The following is a 23,912-nucleotide window of genomic DNA, read 5'->3' as shown; positions in this document are numbered from 1 at the left end:
GGAGTCCGGGTCGTACCAAGACAGCGGGGGAGGGGGGGGGGGAAGGGAGAGCTGTCGTTGCGGGCGGGAGCATTTTCTAACCGCCCGCTGAGCGGAGCACCCCTGGCCGCAGCTGACCGGTCGGACCGCCCGGCGGCCGCGTGGGCCCGGTCCTGCGGGACCCCCGGGTCTGGCACAAACACGGCGGCCCCAGCCCTGCGCTGCACAGCTCCCGCCGGACCGCTGGGGGGCGCACTCACTCCGTCCTCCCGCGCCAGAGACGTACTGCCCCTTTAAGAGCACCCGCAAAGACGTCGCAGCAGGGCTTATGCCCTCGCTCAGCGCAGCCTGCTGGTTCACCGCTGACCTTCGGGACAGACCCTTTCCGGGCTGCTATTGGCTCGCGTGTACGAACGCCACCGTTTGATTGGTGCTCGGCGGTCTGGTCCCGCCCCGGCTGTGCCTAGCAGGCTGCGTTGTGGGGTGGCGGTTAGTTCCTGTAGCAGGCCGCGGCGGGGCAGGGTCCGGCCATGGCGGCGGTGTAGCGCGGGGCCGGGCGCAGGCGGGCACCATGATCATTGACAACGTGGACGCGCTCAAGTCCTGGCTGGCCAAGCTGCTGGAGCCGATGTGAGTGCGGGCTGGCAGGGCTGCGGTGCCGGGAGTAGTGCGGCGGGTAGCGCTTCCCTGCCTCGGGCCCCGCTGTACGGGGCTGCGTGCGGCACAGGCCCCTGCTCCAGTTCGGCCTTCCCCGGGCCCGGCCGGCGCCGCCGAACCCACGCCGAGTCTGCCTGGGAGCCCGGTTCAGAGGGCCCGGCCGGGCGTTGGGCTTTACCAGGGCCGGCGCGCTGAGCGCGGCCTTGCCTCCCGCGCCTCGGCCTCCGGGTGCCGCCGCGGGCCGGGGCCGCGAGGGCCGGTACTGTCCGCGGGATAGCCCCGGGACCGGCTGTGGGGCCGGGGCAAGCAGCGCGTTCAGCGCTGACCCGCGCGGTACGGCCGCGCTGGCTCCCGTGTCCCGCAGGAAGGTCCCCGCAGCGCCAGCTCCGCGGGTGACACCGGGCCCGCCTGGGGAGGCAGAACGCATGTTTGTAGCGTGCGGTTCATGGGTGTTTCTACGGGCACTTCTCTATATTTAAATAGGCCCTAGAACTGCTCGGCTGTAGTCGTCAAGCAGAAGGCCTTTGGGAATCCCACATGATTGTCCTGCTCTCTTTATTGAGATATAAGTTCTCTTTGGTACTTGCTCCGATCTCTCTGAAACCCGTCGGCCCGGGCTGTAACTCTTGCTCCTTCCCCCCACATTCAGCAAGGCTCTGCCCCGTGCCCAGGTGGTGTCAGCACTAGAGTTGGAGGCTGACAGCTGGGGTCCGGGGAGGGAAAACAGAAAAGCACATGAACCTGGAGAGACAGAGACTTTATGGTAACACTTACAGACCTTGCAGTGCCTCCGTAAGGGAAGCTAATATGGATGGATCATTGCTTTTATTTTAAATAGGTTTATAGTCAGCTGCATGCGGGCACTAACACCAAACACGTTCCAGAGTTCCACATGGTTTATCTCTCTTTGGGAGAGTGTGTGTAAAAATTGTAAATTCTGTAAAGTTGTGGTTTCTTTGTTGTTAATCGCTGCATTTAACCCACTTCTTGTCAGGTGCTGGAACCAGCAGCAAGGTAGTTTGGAGTGGAGCTGCTTGTCTCTCTGCTCCGGGAGGGCTTGATTTTCTCTAAGCAGTTGTCATCTGCATGCTCCTGCACTTTGATGGGTGTCTGGGTATTTGTATTTTCCCTTGAGGTCATTTTGAGGTATAGAGACTTTATACTATTTCCTTTGATTTTTGTAGTTAATGTTCTTAGAAAGTACATAATCCCCTCTCAAAGTTAATCCTAAAGAACAAATATAAATCTTTAAATCATTAGTTTAGGTTCTTCTCTACCCCCTGAGAGTTTGCCTCTTCTGGGAGAGGCAAAATGAGGAGCTACTGCTGAGCCGTTTGTTAGTCTAGTTTGTACTTTGAGGGGATTTCTGGTAGCGGATGAGCAGTACCCGGTGTAAGGATCAGTGGTAGAGCATGGCTGCTCAGAGCTGTCTCTCTTTGGCCTTTGTGAAGCTAGAGAAGGGCTTAGGTCCTGCATCTGTGTTAATAATTGAACCCTTGCAGACACTTTACCAGCATTAAAGGATTATTGCAAAAGTTATAGGTGTGGAAATAGTCCTTAGGGAAGGAAAACCCCAGGCCCAGTAACTGCAACCGTACAGAACATGCCTGTGCATATTTGAATTGTGGTTTTGCATTCATCTTTCTAAAGTACTTCTTATGGTGATGTGATGCTTTAAAACAACTTTAACACTTCACAGTGGCTGTGCAGTTGGCTTTCCCAAGGCTTGCTGTGCTGTTCCTATAATGCTGTACTGGTTGGTAGTTGCGCTCAGGGAAAGCTGAGAAGCAGTGGCATCTGTTCAGCTGCCCCAGAACTGGATCTCTGTGAAGAAGGGAGGTTGTTTGTCCTAAGCAAAGCTCAAGCAGGAAAATGCAGTGGGACATGGTGAGGGGTGGGAAGGAGTGGGATGGTCATCACAATGCAACAAAAGTACTGTGCTGTGAGTGAAAACAGCTCTGCTGGTGAGTTGGGCCAGTGTTGGGGTCAGAAAGCAGGTCTTTGGTGGCTCTTGTCCAGTGCAGGGGTTGGCACACTGAGCTGAGCACAGGACTCTTCTTTCTCTCCATAGATGTGATGCAGACCCCTCAGCCTTAGCCAACTATGTTGTGGCATTAGTGAAGAAGGACAAGCCAGAGAAAGAGCTGAAAGCCTTCTGTGCTGATCAGCTGGATGTCTTTCTGCAAAAAGGTACCATGCTCTCTGCTTTGGCTCCTCAGTGGGTTTCATTCCACTGGTGGGAGGAGGGAGGATGATGATGTACTGTTGTTGCCTTCAAAATACTTCTTATCTGTGAATCTGATGTTTCTTGCAGTGTGTGAGGAATAAAGATCTTGTGATTTAAAACAAATAATGATAATAATAATAATCTCAAGAGGCAGTTGTGCAGCTTGGACTGGGTAACGGTGGCTGGTAGGAAAACTCAAGTCATTCAAGTCGTGCTGCCAGAGGTTTGATAACTTGTGAGACCTGGTCCATATTAATCTTTTGGGCTTTTCATTCAGATTCAAGATTTTAAACACTTGAAATTCTGACACTCACTGGGGAAGTTCTTTTGCTTTTGTTTGTGATCTGATGCTGAACTGATGATTAGTCCTCTGGGAATGATTTATTCTGATAAAAATTGTTGGAAGCAGCAGCTGACTGTAGTTAATGGAGTAACTGTGGACTTGCTCCTTGATCATAAATTTTAAATCACACGTGCCCCTTAGAATGTTTCCAAGTTGTAAATGGGATTGAAGGAAAAGTCTGTTTCTGTCTTTGCTATACCTGATGAATTTCTTTGCCTAAATAAACAATAAAGTTCCATAAATGTAATTTCAGCTCCTTGTATTGAGCCAATATTCATCAGTATAAGGTTCTGCTCTGAGCAGTCTACTGGGATGACTGTTTTTTCAGGGACTCTTCTGGTAAATCTAACAGTGGCCCTAAATCAATATGTAACAGTCTTGTCTTGTGTTCTGTGTCCCCAGAAACCTCAGGGTTTGTGGATAAACTGTTTGAAAGCCTGTACACAAAGAGTTACCTTCCTTCGCTCGAACCTCCAAAGGCAGATGCAAAGCCTTCAGGTCAGGACAAAGAAGAAGTCAAGGAGGAGGTAACTTCTTTTTTGTTGTCTCCTTGCCTCTAATTTTCAAATTAGCCAAATGTGAAAGAAAAATCCACTTTATTGTGATTAATGACCTTTGCAGCCTGTGCATCTGAAGGGAAATGGAGATGACCATTGAGAGAATGCTTGGGATCCCTCTTTAGAGCCTACTTTTGATCTAGGTTAATAGCAATCCTGTCTGGAGGTCCTTGGCAATAGGAGCTGATAAGGGTTTGGAAGGCTTTAAGAGAGGGGGAAGAAACAAAACCATTACAGAATATTTCCTTGTTCAATTTTATATATTCTGAGAGGAATAGAAATTGATCAAAATGTTTTCTGTAGTCCTTAAAATCAGTGAAATATGATGGCCACTGGAATGAGGGATAATTCCTTTTAAAAGTGAGGCAGTATTTGTCTGCTAACAGTTCTTTCTTTTATCTTGTTTTCAAGTTTTATTGGCAAAATTGAGATCAATTAAGTTTTCAGAAAACCAGAATGCTGCTGCCACAGTTGTCACGAGTTCTTTGTATATTGTGTATCCTTTGGTATCACCTGTTGAAGATGTTTTTTTTCTTCTAAGCTGGTGATTTTCCAAGGAAAGAGACCTGTTTTCTGTGTTTGTAGCATCCTTATGTACCAGCTTTGAGAGAGAGTTGGAATAAAAATCGCTACTGAAGTAAACTTTGTATCTCTATATTCTGATCACAGTCTACAGAGATACTTTAGGCTGAATCTGTGTTTCAGTTACTGCTGGAAAGATACAAATTAAGTCAGCATATATGAAGCTCAGGTCCTTTCCCCTCATAAGAGATGCTTGTGTTGTGCAGTGTCGGGAGCGAAAACTGTTGCTCTCTATAAATGGATCACAGGGAGTGTTTTTCTGATAAGTGCTCTAAATGGGTATTTGGGATGCAGACTGTAACTTGAACTAAATCTTGGGGTAATTTTCTTTTTCTTCTTTTATTGGTAGTTGTCTCATAAACAGAATCACCAAGAGTCAGTTGAAGAAGAGCGGGAAGGGAGGAAAAAGAAGTATTCCAGCCCGCAGAGAAGCCGTGCAGATTCCAGTGAGCACAGGTTAGTTTTGAACTAGAATTTGTTCTCCTGCATTTGCTGGCAATCTTGAACTGAGGGGGTTAACCACATAGGTAGTGATTTTTTCATTAAAACAGTGATTTCCTCCTTGCTGTTCTCTCTCTGCAATGGATGCTGATAATGTGCATGAGAGCCCTTCACTAGGAGCTGGTCTCTTCTGCAGAAATTACAGTATTTTTCAAGTATTAATACCTTGGAATGTCACCAGTTCCATTCATTCCCTTTTTAGGTACATGAAAAGCAGTGGAAGAGGGTTGTTAACACAGTGTCATCATCACTTAAAACATGTTCTGTTTTGGTCATCTAACTTTCTCACCTTTCTGATTCTTGTTAGTCCTCCCTGTGCTTGTTTCTGAGAGTTAGTAGAACCTCTTCTGCTGTGAGATTCTGTGCTTTTCCGTGTAATTCTCTGTAAAGTCTGACTCAAATGTTTCGTTGCCCAGGTTGGGTGGGAGGGATGAACAGTGGCTTGACGGATTGCAATTGAGAACTGCAGTTGAGAATTTGGTTTCTGTTTTTGTAAATGTGCTCTACCTCTGTCTCTTCTAGAAGCAGAGAAAAAAAGAGAGATGATGGGAAATGGAGGGACTATGACAGATACTATGACAGGAGTGATTTGTATAGAGACAAGTCAAGCTGGAGACGCGGCAGGAGTAAAAGTCGCAGTAAAAGCAGAGGGCTAAGCCGAAGTCGTAGCCGCAGTAGGGGCAGAAGCAAAGACCATGATGGAAGCAGAAGTGCTGGTGAGTACCCAAGGTGCTGCTTTAGGAGAGCATTTCCTGCCGGTAGTGTAGGTGACTCCTGCATGCTGTATGGTCTAGGAGGCTGCAGATGGAGCAAATTTCCAGAGCTTTGTGTTCCTGAAATGGTTAATGAAGATGGTGTTCTTTGGAGCACAACAATTAACAGGGTTGTTTTCTTCTTTGCTACCCTTTAATTTATCAACAGGTGTATAGCAGTGCATACTGGTGGATGATCTTTGTGTGCTCTGGATATTGACAAATCTGCTGTGTTCTTATTTATTTCCCCCTCTCCCCGAGATTGATCTTCTTGAAAAAACAATGCCTCCCTCTTTGTTACTGTGTGGGTTTGGAGAAGGTTTCTTTGTAACTGAAGGATTTACCCTGTGATCTATTTTCTTCTAGTGCTAGTTCAGGTCTGTCGGAAAAGCAGTGGCGCAGACTGCAACAGATTTCCGTGCATGTTGAGACTGTGTTAGTTAAGGACAGGGAATAGATTTGTTCTTTTGGGCTTTTCCCCCTCTATTTCTGCTCTAGAGGAGAAAGCTGTTATCCAGAGTGGAGTAAAGACTATGGGTGTGCATTTTGCAAAGAAAAAACAGATTTCTAAAGTTAAAACCTATTTGCCTTATATATAATTCTTATTCCATGGGTAAAACCAACTATTTATGGAAATGCTTGTCCTGTTGTGTAGTGTCATCCTCTCAAGGCTCTGATGGAGAAACAAAGGATGAAGACTTTTGTTTGTTTTTTTTTTTTTTTAACAGAGCACCGAGAGAGATCAAAATTCAAGACTGAAAAAAGTGATGCTGAAAGCTCCTATAATCCAGTGTCCGCATCTCCCAGTATATCTAGTGAACAGTATTCCTCTGCACAGTCTATTCCCAGTGCTGTTACTGTAATTGCACCTGCGCACCATCTGGAAAACACAACAGAGAGCTGGTCAAATTACTATAACAATCACAGCAATCCCAGCCCCTTTGGCAGAAACCCTCCTCCTAAAAGAAGATGCCAAGATTATGATGGTAACTCTTAGTTTTCTGTTTCATACCTTATTTCAATTATTCTGTGACTGTCTTTTAGGTGTTTACTAAATATAAATGACAAGTGAGAATGCTTTAGCATGTGGCATGTACCTTGTGTATAAAAGATGCCATATACAGCTTGTATTGTACTGAGGAAATAACTAGTCTTACTGGAAGCAGTTTACTTACAACTGACAGTTGCTACATAAGAACATACGGAGTTTGTTCACAATTCTGTACATGATTGGCAAATAGTTCAGCCCCTGCAGTTCTGGTAAAGATTGCAGGAAATGTGTTTAATGGAAAACAGGCAGAACTTCTGACTTGTTTTCTCCACAGCTTTTATGATGGGTGCATGTGTCTGTCTGCTTTATGGGAGATTATTTGGATTTGAGTTCTTTTGAAACCTCTTCTGCTGATCTGATGCTGGAAGACTGAATGTTTTCTTCAGTAAGAAATTCCAGCAAAACCTGAATTGCTGCAAGTTGCATACAACTAGTTTTATTTTTTTCTCTCAAATGTCCTGTTCTGCAGAGCGAGGATTTTGTGTACTTGGTGATCTTTGCCAGTTTGATCATGGAAATGATCCTTTAGTAGTAGATGAAGTTTCCTTGCCAAGTATGATTCCTTTTCCTCCACCACCTCCTGGGCTTCCTCCTCCTCCTCCTGGGATGCTTCTGCCTCCTTTGCCAGGTCTACCTCGTAATATGAGGTTGCCAATTCCACAAACTCATCCACAGGCACCTCCTCCTGTTGTACTTCCTGTTCCAAGTAAGTCTCAACATTACTCTGTTTCTTTGTCACTAAGTTAGAATGATGGCTCTTCTTAGAAGATCTGTGTGTATTTGAAGTAATGAGTTCAGGTTTCTTTGCTGACCATGTGCTATTCAAATTACTTCCAAAATAATCCTGAAAAACCAGCTTATGAAACACTACATTCCCAGCACTCCAATTGAATTAGATGCATTGGGCAGGAAGTGGAGGGGATATCTTTCCCATTATCCCATAAGCTTGGTGGTGTTTGGGTTGCTCGCTGACAGTCAGATTTCTAGCTTTTATTTCCTAATGCAAAGACAGAGAGATTTAATCTCCTAAAAGTTCTTATAAATCTGTTTGTGCTATATGTTCTGCTACTAAAAAGCAGTATGTAATTGATACATCCAAGGTCTATTTTATCTCAGTAGTGACATCTAAATTGTTCAGCCTTTTTTTTATTATCTTACTGAATCTTGTAATGTAAATTCTATGAAGAAGTAGAATATCGGATATGTGGTTACCCTGTTTCAGTACTCCCTATTCCAGTAACTCAGTGCAGACTGTGATAGTTGCATCAAATAGCAGCAGCAGCTTTGGGATGTGACATAATTTTGTATAGGATTGATCCTAAACTTTGAGGAACCTTTCAGTGGGTGGAGTTGGCTTGCTGTGGAGTGAACTGACAGTGCTCTTTGGTTGTAGCTGTGTCTTGGTGGGTTCTGAAATGTAGCTCACTATCCTTTTGGGGGCATATAATAAGGAATGTATGTACAATGGAAACAAAGCAAAACCAGCCAGATAAATTCTGTGTCTGTGAATGCCTTTTGCCCATAGTTCTTGGTTTAGAACTCTACGCTAAATGTTGCTGTTGTGATCTCCTGCTCTGGGCAAGCCCTGATTCTCCAAGGCAGAACTGAGGGAGGAGCTGCTTTAGTTAACACATGCTCTAACAGAAGTAAACCTCTGCGGAAGAAAAGACACTTCCCCTTGCTTAAAGCTTTGTGCTTTCTGGGAAACAGAAAAGGTGTTGGAAACAGGGTAACTTACCTGAACAGAGCTTCTCAGCTTACCTTTATTGTAGTGGGGTTGTAAATATTGACAACCTTAACCTTGACCTTGCCCAAAGCAAGGTATCAGCAAATCATGTTGAATTGTTTGCACACTTTTTGTGGAGTTCCAAGTGTTCCATGTGTTCTGTGGTGTCATTGTAGGACCACCTTTAACACAGTCAAGTCTGATAAATAACCGTGACCAGCCTGGGACAAGTGCAGTGCCCAGCCTTGCGCCTGTAGGACCAAGGCTACCTCCTCCCTTACCTCAGAACCTGCTGTACACAGTTTCGGAACGTAAGCACGAACCTTTCTTTACCTTCTGCCTGAGATACACAGTTTGGAATTCCTCTGTTGATGTGTGGTTGGAAATTATTATCTGCCTTCCTCCAGTACATACAAATCTAAAAGGAAGTCTGGCTTTCCTTGTGGACAGCCCATCATCTGTTGTTACCTGTGAAGTAGCAGCAGTGTCCTGCTACTGTGTGGGGAGCTCCCTTTGGATGTCATATGCTCAAAGCAGTAAGTCCATTGAATAAGAAAGGGATCCCTTCATCTTCAAGCTGTTTAGTAGACCATCAGTAGGCAAACATGGGTCTGCAAACCTGTAGTTACCATTTAATTTGGTTTTTATTCCTATCCAGTTTGGGCTACTGCAGATGAGGGGGGGTAGGTTGGTTTCTTCCATCTGTGTATCACGATAGTCTGCAGTCATCATATACACTAGTAGTGTCTTCCTGTCTTTTTCCAGAATGAACTCAGTTCCAGCTTTCTAACTTAAAAAGAAAATAAAGATGGCTCTTGGTGGATGTGTCCATGATGTCCATCTTCCTTAACAGAGCTCAGGTTTTCAAAAGTGGAGGCTTATGAGGAGAAATAACAAAACACCTGGAGAGTCCCATATTGCTCCGTTTAAATCCAACAATCTTACATTTCTTGATAGTGAAAGAAGTAATGGCATTTACATGAGCAAAATAAGATAATTAAATCTCAGTAGTTTATAATATTTCCATCTATGGGATTTCTTTAGATAGATGTATATATATATGTATAGAAACATTCTGTATTTTATTCAAAGGAGGGCTCTAGTTCATGATCCGTGTCATTCCCTTCATGACTTCCATGCTCCCAGTCACTCAAGTATCTCGTTGGGTAATCTGGCCAATGGCCTCCAGATGCTGGCAGGCATTTAGATCTACCAGCTGATTCTTTCAGCTTCAGAGCTTCCAGTGGGTGATTCTGTCTGTCTGAGCTGGCAGGGCATCATGGACTTTGGTTGTGTTACTCATTTCTGTTCTCCAGAACATCTGTGAAGACTCTCATGTCCTGTTCTTGCACTGCTGTGGTAACAACCGCTGGTTGCCTTTAACAATCGATCTGGCAAGCCATGGAAGAGGAACTTGTGGTTCAGATTGTGCAGAGTTAATCAAAGTTCTTGGCAGAGTCTGAAACTAAAGCATAAAATATCCATATTGCAGTTCTGTTTTGCATTGTAGAATCTTCATTGTTGCTGTGGAGTAAGGAGCTGAAACTCAGAGTGCCCCAACTTTGCCAGACCCCTTTGTGCAGGCATTAATTTCTGTTCCAGGAGGTACTGTGTTTCTGTGGAAGCTTTTCACAGACTTCATTCATTCTAGTTGTTGTATGGCTTTTCCTTTTTATGGTTGGAAAAATGCTTGAATTGGACCTTGGGCTGGAGGAACTATATGGGTCAGTTCTGTCATCTTGTCTTCTCCTGGTTGTTATCCCTTTTAATCAAAATAATTATTACTACCTTACTAGAGGTAGGCACCTGATGTCACTCTACATAAACTAAGAGAATTGATAGGTAAGTATTGCTTAAATCACCTGATTTCTCAGCTTTCTTTAACTATGCTCTTCCCCAAAAATCCTTTTCAGAAACAAACTAGGCTGTTGGGCAGCAAAGGCAGAAAATCTCTGTGCATCTTTGGTCCTACAGAGTAAATGCTCAGACTGAATCTTCTGTTGCTCCCCTTGTAGCACGGTCAGATATTTTGAAGGTTGACATACATTTCTCATTCCTTTTTTAGGCAGCTTATCAGCAGTACTCAAGTTAAAAACCAGAAGTGAATGTGCCCAAATAGACTTGGGTGTAAAGCTCAGCTGAGGGTTTTAAATGGCTAAACACTGGCTGCACATCCTCTTTCTCTCATCTCTGCATTCAAAAACAACTTCCACATCCATGCATTTCCTTAATGGAAAACTAACCCTGAGTCTTAAACTCATGTAAAAAAAAAAAAACCTTTCATTTCTCTCCTTTTTTTATAGATACATATGAGCCAGATGGCTATAACCCCGAAGCTCCTAGTATTACCAGTGCTGGTAGATCTCAGTACCGACAGTTCTTTACAAGAGCACAAACGCAACGTCCAAATCTAATTGGCCTAACATCTGGGGAGATGGATACAAATCCAAGAGGTAGGAAGGGTTTCTAGTCATTGCTGTTGCTATTTTTGTCCAAGACTGTCAACACCTATTTTGTCCTTTTTCAGGCTAAAGGAGTAGTTTTTCTCACTGATGTAGTATTTCAGAGCAATTTTCATACATCTCTACCTTTTTTTATTAGATGCTAATACAACTACATTATAATCAAAGCAGCCTTTTTGATTAAAAATAGTCACTTGCTTGGGGATGTTATGAGGGGCTTGTTGGTTGGGTTTTATTCCTCTTTAGCCTATGAAGGCACTTTTCAGATGCTGGGTGCTTCTGGAAATAAAAGTGGTGCAGAAAGGTAGCTTTAAGCAGTATGGTCTTAAAACTGCTTTGATTTGCCAAGGGTGTGTTTAGGACATGGAGCACAGAGGTGAGGATCTGCCACACTTGCCCAGCTGTTGGGGTGTTAGTGCCAAGGGGAGCTGCCATGGCATGTCACTTGATGGGCTTGCCCTGCCAGGCATGCACTCTCTCCAGCAGGCATTGCAGGTACCATTTCTCCTAGCCCAAGGGAATTCCAGTCTGCATTTAAGTAATTCTGAATCCTTAACCAGATGGACATGGATGTTGTCTCTCAGTAGTGACATGCTCAAAATATCTTCCCAGTGGAGAGAATAAGTCAAGGTTCTTTGAGGAAATGTTTGCTTTGTTAGTGTAACTTTCTCTTTCCCTCCTGCTTTCCCTGCCCTGATCCTCAAAAGAAAAGATGTTAAATTTCAGTGTTTACTATTACACTTCCATGTTTCTTGCTTCTTAGATAAGATAGACACTTGTTTGCAGTATTTCCTCCCAGTGTCTCATCCTGGAAAGAACATGGTTAAATATTGTTGCAGAAATGGCTCTCGCTGTCTGCATTTTATGTGAACATCATAAGGGCAGGGTTGAGTTTTATTGCTGGCCCCAGATTCTTTCTTAGAACCTATTGCAGCTGTGAGGGATGGCTGAGTGCACAGCAGTGATGCTTCCAAAGGCCTGTTTCACTACCTCTGTCACATGTGTTTGAAGGGTTTACTCTAAAATCATCCTTGAAGAAAGATTGATGCTCTGCCCTGAAGCACGCAGTCATTGTTCTCACTAGTGTAAGCAGCCGAGCTCTGGCATGTATAAAAGCCACAGAAAATTGACTTATAACTCAGACTTCTTTGTAGGAGTTGAATATTTGGAATAGACAGGACACTAACAGCAATAGGATAATCTTTAAAAGGTTGCAAATAAGTACTTGGCAAGCTGTGATCCAGTGCTTTAGCTTTGGGCTTGCAGAAGTTGGTTCAAACTTTAATGTCTCGGAGAGCAAATTTCATGCCATAGTTATTTGATTAGCAGCTTGTTCCTGAAAACTGGATGGAGGATAACAGGGGGAGTAGATAGCTGTGAGAGGAAAGGGTTCTTGGTTGCTTTTTCACTGTCAAGGGTACAGAGTGAAAGTTCACTCTTCAGCACGTGCCACATTGCGAAGCTCTGACCTGAAGTCTGGGAACCCAGCCTTGATTTTCTTCCTTTTTATTTTCCCCTTTTCCTGCAGAATGTGAACTTCCAGTACCTCAAAGATGGAGGTTTAGCTTTGGTTTTTTCAAGCTGATACTAAGTTTAAATATCACTAAAGATCAAATCTCATCTCTGCTGGCTGGACTAAATGTTTTCCTCAAGTTGTTAAGCTAGTAAGGGGTTTCTGAAGTAACTTAATAAACAAAACTGACCAACTTGATAAAGTTATCCTAATTTTTCTGATTTTAAGCTCAGTCCTGTTCTGCTGTTTAAGTGAAAGCTTGTCTGTCTCCACTGGTGTCTGGTAAATAACACAGGCCTTTCCTTTCCTCCAGCTGCCAATATCATCATCCAGACTGAACCTCCCATCCCCATTACAAATAACAGCAGCAACGTAACTAGAGTTGTCCTTGAACCAGACAGCAGGAAGAGATCTCCAGGTAGCCTGGAATGTCCACCATTGAAGAAACCGTGGCTGGGAAAGTAAGAAGTAACAACTGCACGTGGCTAGCTGGAATGTGCTTCATTGCTGTCAGTGCCGTGAACCACCTGGATTCACTGGTCCTTGTAACTTGAGCTGGTTGGGTCAGAAATTCTGTGTCCCCATCACATGGAGCCCAAGTATTTGGTGGTGGGAGGAGCTCTCTTTTGTTAATGTCTAGAGCATATACTTTTAATGAGAGAAGTAAGAGTTAAAGGTACATTAACACTTGCTGCCCTGTCTCAGTGCCTAAGTGACTGTCTTGTTCATGTTTTCTCCAGGCAAGCAAATAACAACCAGACCAAGCAAGGGTTTTTGAAGAAGAATCAGTATACGAACACCAAACTGGAAGTTCGGAAGATTCCCCCAGAGCTGAACAACATCACACAGCTCAACGAGCACTTCAGCAAGTTTGGAACGATTGTAAACATCCAGGTAAAAAGTTTGGGTTTATGCCTGTGTGTGGGTGTGGGATTTGATCTGAAGCCTTCTTGAGTATTGCAGCTGAACTACATTCCTTGAGAAGTTTTGATAAAGGCTGCCTGGGAGAGCAGGTCATCAGTTCAGATAAACCTTTTTGTGGTCTGCTCTGTATTATCATCTCAGTTCTGTAACAGTGTGTTTGCTTCTGCCTTCAGGAGGCCTTACAAAATTTGAAAGTCTTGCAGGTTTAATAGAATCTAAATCAGGCTTTTGACCAACTTCTGCACAGTTTTTGAGAGATCTTCTAACAATTTCTCTCTGTTTGATAGCCCTGTGGTAAGTCATAGTCTTGATTTTGACAAAGATGCTATACAGGAGTCTTTACATGATTCCGTTTATTTCCGTTTGGCATCCTAGGACTGACTCCAGTTCAGTGCTGTGACCTGCACAGTAAGAAGGGCAGTGGCACTACACAAGCGCTTATTTCACTGCATATAGGTCGTGCCTCAAGTACATGTAACATTTGACAAAAGGTGCTTGGCTTTAGTTATGTAGAATGTTTTACCTGTATTTTGAGCTGTAACTATTGTTGGGTATCCCACTCATTATTGCAAACTATCTGTAGATTGGTTTGCTACCTGTTGAGATGTTTTATTCCTTGAGAAGTACACATTCTAATGAACTTCTGATTTAGGTTGCTTTCCAGAACGATCCTGAAGCTGCTCTGATTCAGTACTTGACTAACGACGAGGCTAGGAAGGCAATCTCTAGCACAGAGGCAGTTCTGAACAATCGCTTTATAAGGGTCCTGTGGCACAGAGAAAGTGAGCAGCAGTCGCCCCAGCAGCAGCAGCAGACATCCCCACAGCCTCTTCATCAGCAGCTTCACCTTCAGCAGCAAGCCTTGACACCAGCTCCGGCTGTAACAATGCACAGCAACCTGTCAAAGGTACCATGCTGCCCCACACCACCAGCTGAGCAGTGAGGGCTGTCAGTGCTCCTAAATAGCTGATATGTCAAACAAGCAGAGTATATGCTCTTTAATGTTTTGATATCTGTTGATACACCCACAGGTGATGAATAAGCCACTGGCATCCGGTGCCTATGTCCTTAATAAAGTCCCAGTGAAACGTCGCCTTGGAGCAGCAGCTGGAAACCAGCCTGAGTTGAGCCAAGCCGGAGCTGTGGTGGAGGATTCTCAGGTACGTTTGTGGAAGTCAATCATCTTCATATGTTCAGTTAAAGCTTTGGCTCCTTAGCTAAGAAGGAATTGGCAAATAGAACTTTCAAATTGTTCCCTGTTGGTTTTGTTTCTTCTCACTAATGTTCCATCCAGCCATGATCAGTGACTTCTTCCTGGTGTCCTTAGCTAAACAGGGACAATGACTTCAATAGAATCTGCATTTTAAGTAGCACCAAATATTTTTTGGCAGTGCTTCATAGTAAACAAATTTGACAGCTTGTACATGATGCCAGCATTGTGTTGGTGAATCTAATTGCTTTCCCAATGAGTTTTGAGCTTAGGGGGTGCTTGAACAGTAGTGCTGGAAGCTTATAGAATACTTCTGCATAGAGTTCAAGCTGATACAGTTCAATTCACACTGATGCCACAGTGCAAAGTGCCTTTCTTTTAAGAAAGGCAGTATGCAGGTGACTTCTGCTGCCTTATTTGATCAGAAAGAATGATGTTAAGACTAAGACAGCCAAGCTGAATATAATGCAGAAGCAGATCAGCTTTGGTGGTCTTCCTAGTGGTATCAGAATACAGAGGGAACTCTGGATGAAGAAGGAAATGAAGTATCTTATGCAGGAATTCCTTTAACACAAGCATTTAAGCTGATTTGCTTACAAGCAAGATGACTGTTAGACTTGTATGTTTGTGTGCTTCAGTTGCCTTGGTCTTCCTGTCTCATGGCACAAATCTGGAAGTTTGTTTTTAGTGTTTCAGCAAACATGTTCCTCCAGAATCCATTGATGGTGTTTCACATTTGTTTTAAGCTATTACATATTTCTGTGTGTGTGATTTTGCTATTTCAGGCATTTCCTACTTCAACAAGTCACTCAAAAATGGTTTACAGTACTCCAAACTTAAAGACATCTCTGAAGCCTGGTGCAGGGTCTAAACCTCATGATGTGCAAGAAGCCCTTAAAAAAAAACAGGTACTTGACTGTTCACTGCCTGACAGACAGTATTGTGATCAGAGTCCATTACAAAGAAAGGTTGGATAGGCAACTTACACCTCAAATATGACTGTGTAGCTTCATAATCTAGTGTAGGCTTTGTCACTGTTATTGGCCTATCTCACAAGTGTACTGAGGTTAATCATGGGTAAGGGAGTGTTCCTTCTGGGGTGTCTTACTTGAGACACTTGGTCATGTGGGAATTTTCTGGGTTTTCTTTGGCATTTCTCTTCAGGTATGAGACACTTAAATGCCAGCATAGGATATGTATCTGAAGAGGACAAGAATTTAGTGGAGCACTTCACAGCAGGAAGTTAACAACTTTGATCTGGAAAAAAAAAACCAATACACAGTACACTTCATACTTGTATGTTTTGCAGACAAGTAGTTTTCATTATGGTTTTCACTTCTATAGCTTTAAGAAGAAAATGTGATGCCTATGAGTGCATATAATGCTAGACTGCTTTTCACCGATTGAAATCATTTCCTTCTCATTTAGGAGGCAATGAAACTCCAACAAGACATGAGGAAAAAGAAGCAGGAGATGTTAGAAAAACAAATTGAATGCCAGAAAGTAAGTCTGGAATGCCTTCTAGTAAATACGTCCTGCTTCTGTAGATACCTGTCTGTTCAGTGTTGTTTTTCCTGGAATTTTATATTCATGCTCTTTTAATAATACATAGATGTTGATATCCAAGCTGGAGAAAAATAAGGCCATGAAACCAGAGGAGAGAGCAGAAATAATGAAGACCTTAAAAGAACTAGGAGGAAAAATATCTCAGTTAAAGGATGAGCTAAAAACTTCATCTACAGCTTCTCCACAATCAAAACTGAAGTCCAAGACAGAGGTATTTATTGCACAAGACATTTGCCTGCCTGTCTCTTGCAACAGTTTCTAATATGGTGTCCTAAAAATGTAGCAACATTAGATCAAAACACTTGAAAGCAGTATTTTAAATTTGAGAATGATAACCATGGATGAGCAAGCTATGGTTTTAAGGAGCTCAGGTGACCTAGTTTTTCTTGTAGCTCATTCAAGCTTGTTCCAGTTCTGAAGCAGAGGACTGTGGCTCTTTCAGACAATGGGCTGGGGGAGGGCCATGGAGGCAATCCAAACAACTGAATGTAGAGGAAAGCGTGGATATTGTGCACTGATGTGTCTGTATCCTTCACATAAATGTATTGCTGAAGACATGGAATAAAACATTAAAAGCACATATTACAGTTCCGCTTTTCCCTTCTATTTTCTCTTTCTGCACCTTTTCTCAAAGGCACAAAAGGAACTCTTAGATGCAGAGCTGGACTTCCATAAGAGACTCTCTTCTGGAGAAGATACAACTGAACTGCGAAAAAAGCTAAACCAGTTACAAGTAGAGGTGAGTTTGTCTGGATTAATGCTTTTAATGTGTTTATATAAATGTTTTAAATCCTGTCAAAGTCAGGATGGATGTGTACATGATTTGCCTTCTGTAATCAGGCTGCCCGCTTAGGCATTTTGCCTGCTGGTCGAGGAAAGAGTGTGCCAGCCCAAGGAAGAGGACGAGGACGGGGTCGTGGTGGCAGAGGAAGGGGGATGTTGAACCATATGGTGGTGGATCACCGTCCCAAAGCGCTAACAGTTGGAGGCTTCATTGAAGAGGAAAAAGATGAATTGTTACAGCACTTCTCTGTAAGTATGAGGTCACATTAAACAAAGAAAAACCTGAAGAAGAGAGTTGTGGCCACGCTGTGTATCTGAGGTTAAGTAGGTAACCAGTACCTTGGATGTATGCTTACTTGTGAGGAGAGGCATGCTAAGAACATTGCAAATAACTGTTCCTTGCATCCTTGAAGATGCAAGTCTCTTTCTGTTAGTTCAAACAGATCAAAGACTTCATGCAAAATTCACAAACGGGGTATAGACACACGCCTTCAAGAGCTATCAAGGGTGTAAATGTAATGGTTTTTATAGCTGCTTTACCGTAGCTGCCCAATGCATTCCATTAATGGCCAAAGCTAAATAGCTTACTTTTCTTCATTCTGCATTTAAGTACTTCAAAACAAGAGGTCCTAAACAGGACATCAGTTTTGGAAGTAGCTAAATTTGTTAGTAAACTCATGGTAGAGCATGTAGGTCACTGGTTTGTGAGCCAAATTAACGGGTTTGTTAGCGTTGTAACAGAGGTAACATCATAAAGGGAAAATTGGTTTTACATTTCCCTCAGATACTCTTTCTAAAATGAAATGTTTATGAACTTTACACATGGAAGTGTCTCAGAGAGGTACTTCAGAAATAGATACAGTATGAAATCCAAGCTTGGTCAAGTCAGTTTGGTGTTTCTGGATGCTCTCTGCAAAACAAGTGACAGAAAACTGGTTTTGTGGGGTCCCACCCTTTCAAGCTGAGAACAGAGCAGCAGCAGGGCTCAAAAGATAGCTGGTAACCTGGAAGCTCGTTTGCTTCTGGTTTGGGCAGGAACAAGGAGCTCTGCAATTCTCCACACAGTGGCGTAGGCTCTGTTCTTAGGGAAGCTGCTACTCTCCTTTAGCCTCACTGCTTAGCGGGGTTAGCACTGCTTTAACTGGGAAAATTCAGTGAAATTGGCTATAAATTAATACATTTGTTTCCTTTCCTCCTGCACAATTAAGATCCGCTTACTAGAATAAGAGTAAATCCAAGCTTTTGACACAAACACAGGTACAAATGCTGCAATATTGTTGCAGCTGAGACTTCCCTGGCTCTTTCTTCTCTGTCCAAAACCCAGGGTTTCAGTGGTCCTTCAGTACAGTGCAGTTGTAGCGCATGGTGATTGTGAATTTGGAGGAAAATGTTACTGCTGTTCCTAATTGAATTTTCTCTCGTAGAAATTTGGAGATATTGAAGACCTCCAAGAGGAGGATTCCCCATTAAGTGTAGTTCTGACTTTTAAGTCTCGCTCAGAAGCTGAAAATGTAAGTAGAAAAATTGGTTGGTTTTTTTTTCCCCCCGCAGTTCTAAAATAAGAATTTTTAACTACTTCTGTCTGCCTTTGTATTATAAAATATAGCAGGCTTAGCACATAGTATTGCTGAAGGGGAAGATACCTCCCATTTACCTTAATAGTAACTTGGCTCTTTTGCTGGTAATTGTTCAGAGCTCTGCTCAGCTTTGCAGCTTGCTGGTGCAGGAAATTATTTAGAGGCTGAGGTTTGAGTGATACTGCATTATAAAAAGGACATGGAACTGTTGGAACAAGTCCAGAGGAGGGCCAGGAGGATGATCAGGGGATTGGAACACCTCCTGTATGAAGACAGGCTGAGAAAGTTGGAGCTGTTCAGCCTGGAGAAGAAAAGGCTGCATGGAGACCTCAGAGCAGCCTTCCAGTTTCTGAAGGGGGCCTACAGGGATGCTGGTGAGGGACTCTTCATTAGGGACTGTAGTGACAGAACAAGGGGTAACGGGTTCAAACTTAAATAGGGGAAGTTTAGATTGGATATAAGGAAGAAATTCTTTACTGTTAGGGTGGTGAGGCACTGGAATGGGTTGCCCAGCGAGGTTGTGAATGCTCCATCCCTGGCAGTGTTCAAGACCAGGTTGGATGAAGCCTTGGGTGATATGGTTTAGTGTGAGGTGTCCCTGCCCATGGCAGGGGGGTTGGAACTGGATGATCTTAAGGTACTTTCTAACCCAAACTATTCTATGAGTGCTCTCAGAAGACAAAGTGGATGATTATGTGTTATATGTTTGAATCTTCAGTGGTGTGTCCACATGATGTTTGCTGGGTCTAGCTGTTTGTTGAGGATCTTAAAAATTACGTGCTTGACCCTCTTTCTGAAAACCTATTCATTTAAAATACAACCTAGGCTGCTAACCAGGGATCCCGCTTCAAAGACCGAAGGCTACAAATATCATGGTACAAACCGAAGGTACCTTCTGTGTCCACAGAAATTGAGGAGGAGGAGTCAAAGGAAGAGGTATGAGAATATATTACTAACCCAGTCACTCTCCTGAGACTCTAACAGCCCAGAGCTCTTGAAGGATACAATCTTCTGTTTACTGAAGAGGTTTCATAAAAGCTGTTTCTGCAGAGCAGAAACGTGACTGGTTTTAACAGTCAGGTGTAACTCCCACCTTTTAGACAAGGGGAAAAAAAAAACACTTTCTGGGTGGAATATTGATTTGTCAACTGCAAAAGCAAACCTCTTGGTCTCTGTATACAGGCTGCTAGTCCCTTCACAGTGTTGGTGCTCTGCTGTAGGATAAGTTATGTGTGTCCTTCCCTGTAATTATCAACACTTCAAGCTTTCAAGGGTTTTTCGCCAAGGCATTCAACAGACAACTGTTGTACCAAAGAGGGTGTGGGGTGGTTGATTCCCACATCTCTTGCAATCAGTCTTCTTTTCCTTTTCTGCTGTGAGGCTCCTGTTCTGTCTACAAAGCTTGTTGCACGTGGTGGTGTGCATTTTGTGAGACACACAGTGAACAGAACCTGATGTAAAGCAGAGCTGATGCTGTGCTACATTTGGTGACACGATTCCTAGGTTCCAGAGTATAACTTCTCTCTTTAAAAGTACATTTTTCCTTTGTCTAGGAGACTGAAACCTCAGATTTATTTTTGCACGAAGATGATGATGACGATGACGAAGATGAGGATGAATCCCGTTCTTGGAGAAGATGAAACTTGATGTTGGAAATGTATCATTTTAGGAATTTAGTTCAGGCTACATCTTTTAAAACATTTATTTAAGGAAGTTTGATGAGCCAAAAAAGCTTTACTTTCTTTTCAAACCACAGGATTTAAAGTGGGCAAAGTTTGTTATAGAACATTTCGGATATAGAGCTGTGATCCTGAGCTAGCCAAAGGCCCAGTAACTTTTTACATGATTATCAAGCTCACCAGGGTGGTGATTTTCGTTCTTTTTTTTTTTCCTATTTAAGAAGGATAAAAAGAGAGGGGGGAAGATATTAGTATTTTCTTGTCCTCTTCTTTGTCACCTGTATTACCTTGCTTTGGGTTTTTTATAACATGATTGATTTGTTAGTTTATAATTGAAAAGATATTACAGGTTTTATTTAGCAATATTATGGGGTTAGGGGAAAGACAAACTTTCATTAAATGTTATGAAAGAAAAAATTGCCTCATTTGCTAATTGAAAAAGGGTAGCATTTTATTTCATACAGAATCACACTGTAGGAATTATTTGTGGCTAGATTCATAAGTCACGTATTTCAGTATGTTTGAAAGCCACAGTTTTTATGTCCTGCTTTTAATGAGAGGAGATGGAAGAAGTGATCTAACAGGGTATTGTGACACTGACCAGTTCACTCTGTTTCTTCAAATTCTGCTTCAGAGAAAACATCAGCAGTGACACTTGGATGAATTTTCTCACTGTTGATTTTCTTCTGTAGTTTCAGTGTCAGGTTCAAGTTGAAGTTGCTGTTCTCTGCATTCAGTATTTGTGAGCATGGATGTAGTGAATTCCATACCACCTGAACTGGCAGCCACCTCCCAGCTGATGGCAACTCTTCCTCCTCTCCCTGTTACCAATCCTTGTTGATGTGCAAACCAAATCCAGGAAGCATTCAGAGCAACAAGAGCAGCAGAATGTCAGTGTCCGCTCAGCAGCTGGCAGCAAACCAGGCTTTTGAGGGAAGAGTCTTCAGAGGAGCTCAGAGCTGCTTTTGGGATGTCATTAATTCTTCTCCAAGTAGAGTTCTGTTCTGGCACATTTGAGATGAGCACCATTGCATTCTCAGTTGCCTTACTGTTGTAGCATTACAATCACACACTCCCCACCCAGGATGGCGTGTGTTGTGGTAGCAGCAAGGATAAGTTCAGAGGCTCGAGCTATGTGTCTTCACTGGTACGTGGCTCCGCAGCTCATGAACGTGTCACCCAGCACCGTTTCCTTGGCTGCCCATTTGTACTCAAACTTTTCAGTATTTCATGTACGTTTTTCTAGAAAATAAGCAGGGTGTCAGTGCAGAGGTGCTCTCCTCTTGGCTAACCAGCTTCCTTACCAGGATAATTCCCAGCAAGTTCCTAATTGAAGAATGATAAGACATTAAAACCTTTAATGGCCCTGGCTTCGACTGTGGGCAGTGAGAGGGAGCTGAGCATGCCTTTGGGTTCGCAGTGCCCTGCCCTTGCCACCCTTGTGCCAGATTTGTGGTGTATCCAGAGTCAAACCTGTACCACTTACTGTTGCTGTGTCCCCTGAAGGGAGTTTGTCTTTCAGTATTCTGTCTCTTCACACTGAAACTCCCTCTTCATGTATTAGGACTCCTTGGCATTGCTGAGGCTAAATTAGAGACAAAGAAACAAGGGAAAACCAACCCTACATGCTTAGGAGACTGTCCAGCTGTTCTCCCCTTATCTCTAGTGTAATGTCTGTGGCTTGCTCAGTGTATATTTTGAAAAATCCATTGCAGCAAATGTTTGAGTCCTGACAGTTTAAAAAAGAATAGAGGGAACAAAAGGATTTATATATTTTTTTGTACAGAGTTTTTTCTTAAACTGTATAATTTTGTAAATACTTTGCTTTTTTTGTGTACTAAAACTACCAGCGGATAGATTTCAATAAGAATTGTTGTATTTTTGTATTTGGAAAATGATAATTACAGTGGATGAATTGAGCTGTAGTTAAAACTGCAGTAGCCTTTGGCGCAGGTAGAACAGGATTCCTTTTCATATGGTTTAGGTGAGAAGTGGCACCCAGTGGGCACATGCTGTGCTTGGGGACAGGCCTCTGCATGTGGAGGCTGAGGAGGGGAAAGGTTGGGATAGCTTCATTTGCGTGTTCTTTGAGAGCTTCATGTGGTTTGTGTCTTTTTCTGGCAGGCTGACAGCGCTCCTCAGGTGACACCCCAAATGCAATTCCCAATTGCTGAGGCAGTGGAGTGAGTGGTACCAGAGCTTGGCCTGGGCACTGGAAGCAGCAGCTGTGTGAGAGGGGTCCAAGTGTTGGGCAGCAGAGTGGGGCCTGGCTGCTGGTGAAGCGACCTTCAGTTTGCCGAGGCTTGGGGAGCTCCCTGTATTTTAGCCTCTATTGAACCATTGCAGGGGGTGTTAGTTTTGGCTGTTGGTGAGGCGGGGGGGCAGCACAGCTTGCTTTAGTCTTATGGCAACACTTGAAATTCAGGTGTATTTTCAGGGAGTATCTTGGGCAAATGTTATGAGCAGGAAGAGAACTTGTGTGCACCAGCCAGAGTGTTTACAGGCAATGTTACGAGTCTGAGCCTGGGCTATGAGCACTGAGGCAGGCATTAGGAAGAGTTTTACCTCCCCTTCACCATGGCATTAACCAAAGCAAAAAGAACGGAAGCAGTGGGGTAGCTGAGGCAGTGGCAGCAGTGGCCTACAGGGACTGAGAACCCTGCTCTTACCAAAATCATGTGAAAAGGAATAAAGATGCTCTCGGTGTATAGTAACCCTGTACTATAGTTTTTACAAATTGTGAACTTGTGTAATAGTATCATAGGAGATATTGTTGAATTTCTAACTGTTTATACATTTAAATTCATATATGTAATGTTTGTTTTATTGATTACAATCTGAATTTCTAAGCTGCATGTTGACTTTTTGCAATAAAGATACGCTATGGAATGGTTCAAGGTTTAGAAAAAACAAAGAAACTTCTAACTTAAATAAACTGGGCAGCAGAACCATTCAAAAAAGTTGACTCCCATCACCAAAAGAGCGTTATCACTTTTTTGGGGCAAGTATGGCTGTGGAATAGGCGTTGTGTGAGTTGGTTTCAGTAAATAGCCTGGGCAATATGTGCAGGTGCCTGGGGATGGAAGTGCAAATTTGCCAGCTCCAACCCCTCTGTGCATTGAAGTGAAACCTGATTTATTCTGTTACTAACCTTATTCTAGGGGCTTGCTTCTTTCAAGTTTCCATCACTTCCTTCTCCTTCCTGTTGTTTCCATCACTACAGCTCTTTGTTAGTGCCTTGGTTTTTAAAAGCCTTTTCCCACCCCTCTTCTGTCTTCTTGAGGGGCTGGGAGGGGTTTGAAAAACTCAGAAGAGCAAGGAGGAAATACTGGTGCTGCGTCTCTTCTGCAGAGAACTGGCATCGCAACGGTGTCACCCACATTGCTGTCACTCCTCGTTTTCCCACCTAAAAGTCCATTTGCATCCAAAATCTGCAGTGCCCACTCTCAGCTGCCCAGCAGCAGAGTAGAGCACGAACGCTTGGCCTCTGCTCCCACAGCCAAAGAGCCAGGAGGGAATACTGGTGCTGCGTCTCTTCTGCAGAGAATAGGCATCACAATGGTGCCACCCACATTGCTTTCACTCCTCGTTTTCCCACCTAAAAGTCCATTTGCATCCAAAATCTGCAGTGCCCACTCTGCTTCCCTGCAGCAGAGTATGAACTTTTGGCCTCCTATAAGGAGAGGAACTTTTCTTTCTTCCTTCTGTCACTGCCCTCTTGCTTTGATTAACAGGGGCAGGAGAGGAAGGAACTTGCTCGTCTGTTTAAAGGGTTCAAACTTAAACAGGGGAAGTTTAGATTGGAAATAAGAAGGAAATTCTT

General features: G+C 43.4%; 1 protein-coding gene across 2 annotated transcripts; it reads left to right on the top strand.

Annotated features, from left to right (window-relative positions):
• The first annotated feature begins 353 nt into the window (after window positions 1-353).
• On the top strand, window positions 354-23,054 carry RBM27 (RNA binding motif protein 27). Of its 2 annotated transcripts, XM_034066799.1 has the most exons (21): window positions 355-609; window positions 2,708-2,826; window positions 3,609-3,733; window positions 4,695-4,801; window positions 5,369-5,562; window positions 6,327-6,584; window positions 7,119-7,355; window positions 8,552-8,686; window positions 10,679-10,828; window positions 12,664-12,811; window positions 13,091-13,244; window positions 13,927-14,181; window positions 14,306-14,434; window positions 15,270-15,392; window positions 15,913-15,987; window positions 16,097-16,261; window positions 16,685-16,789; window positions 16,891-17,082; window positions 18,258-18,344; window positions 19,236-19,346; window positions 19,964-23,054. In XM_034066799.1, the coding sequence occupies exons 1-21, from the start codon at window positions 551-553 to the stop codon at window positions 20,048-20,050; spliced, it is 3,015 nt and encodes a 1,004-aa protein (XP_033922690.1). In that variant the 5' UTR covers window positions 355-550; the 3' UTR covers window positions 20,051-23,054. The 2 variants fall into 2 exon arrangements, with proteins under 2 accessions (XP_033922691.1, XP_033922690.1); XM_034066800.1 differs by lacking the exon at window positions 10,679-10,828 and having other exon boundaries at window positions 354-609.
• The last annotated feature ends 858 nt before the right edge of the window (window positions 23,055-23,912 follow it).

This window comes from Melopsittacus undulatus, chromosome 10, assembly GCF_012275295.1.
Source record: "Melopsittacus undulatus isolate bMelUnd1 chromosome 10, bMelUnd1.mat.Z, whole genome shotgun sequence".
Lineage (NCBI taxonomy): Eukaryota > Metazoa > Chordata > Aves > Psittaciformes > Psittaculidae > Melopsittacus > Melopsittacus undulatus.
The sequence above is the reverse complement of the archived record's forward strand: the minus strand, read 5'-3'. Positions and strand labels throughout refer to the sequence as shown.

What these genes read in the sequence shown, in the direction of transcription:
- RBM27 (XM_034066799.1), top strand. Translation starts at nt 551, where the DNA reads ATGATCATTGACAACGTGGACGCGCTCAAGTCCTGGCTGGCCAAGCTG. An exon ending in CTGTGGTGGAGGATTCTCAG is followed by an intron (nt 14,435 to 15,269) that starts GTACGTTTGTGG and finishes TTGCTATTTCAG; the next exon opens with GCATTTCCTACTTCAACAAG. An exon ending in AACAAATTGAATGCCAGAAA is followed by an intron (nt 15,988 to 16,096) that starts GTAAGTCTGGAA and finishes AATAATACATAG; the next exon opens with ATGTTGATATCCAAGCTGGA.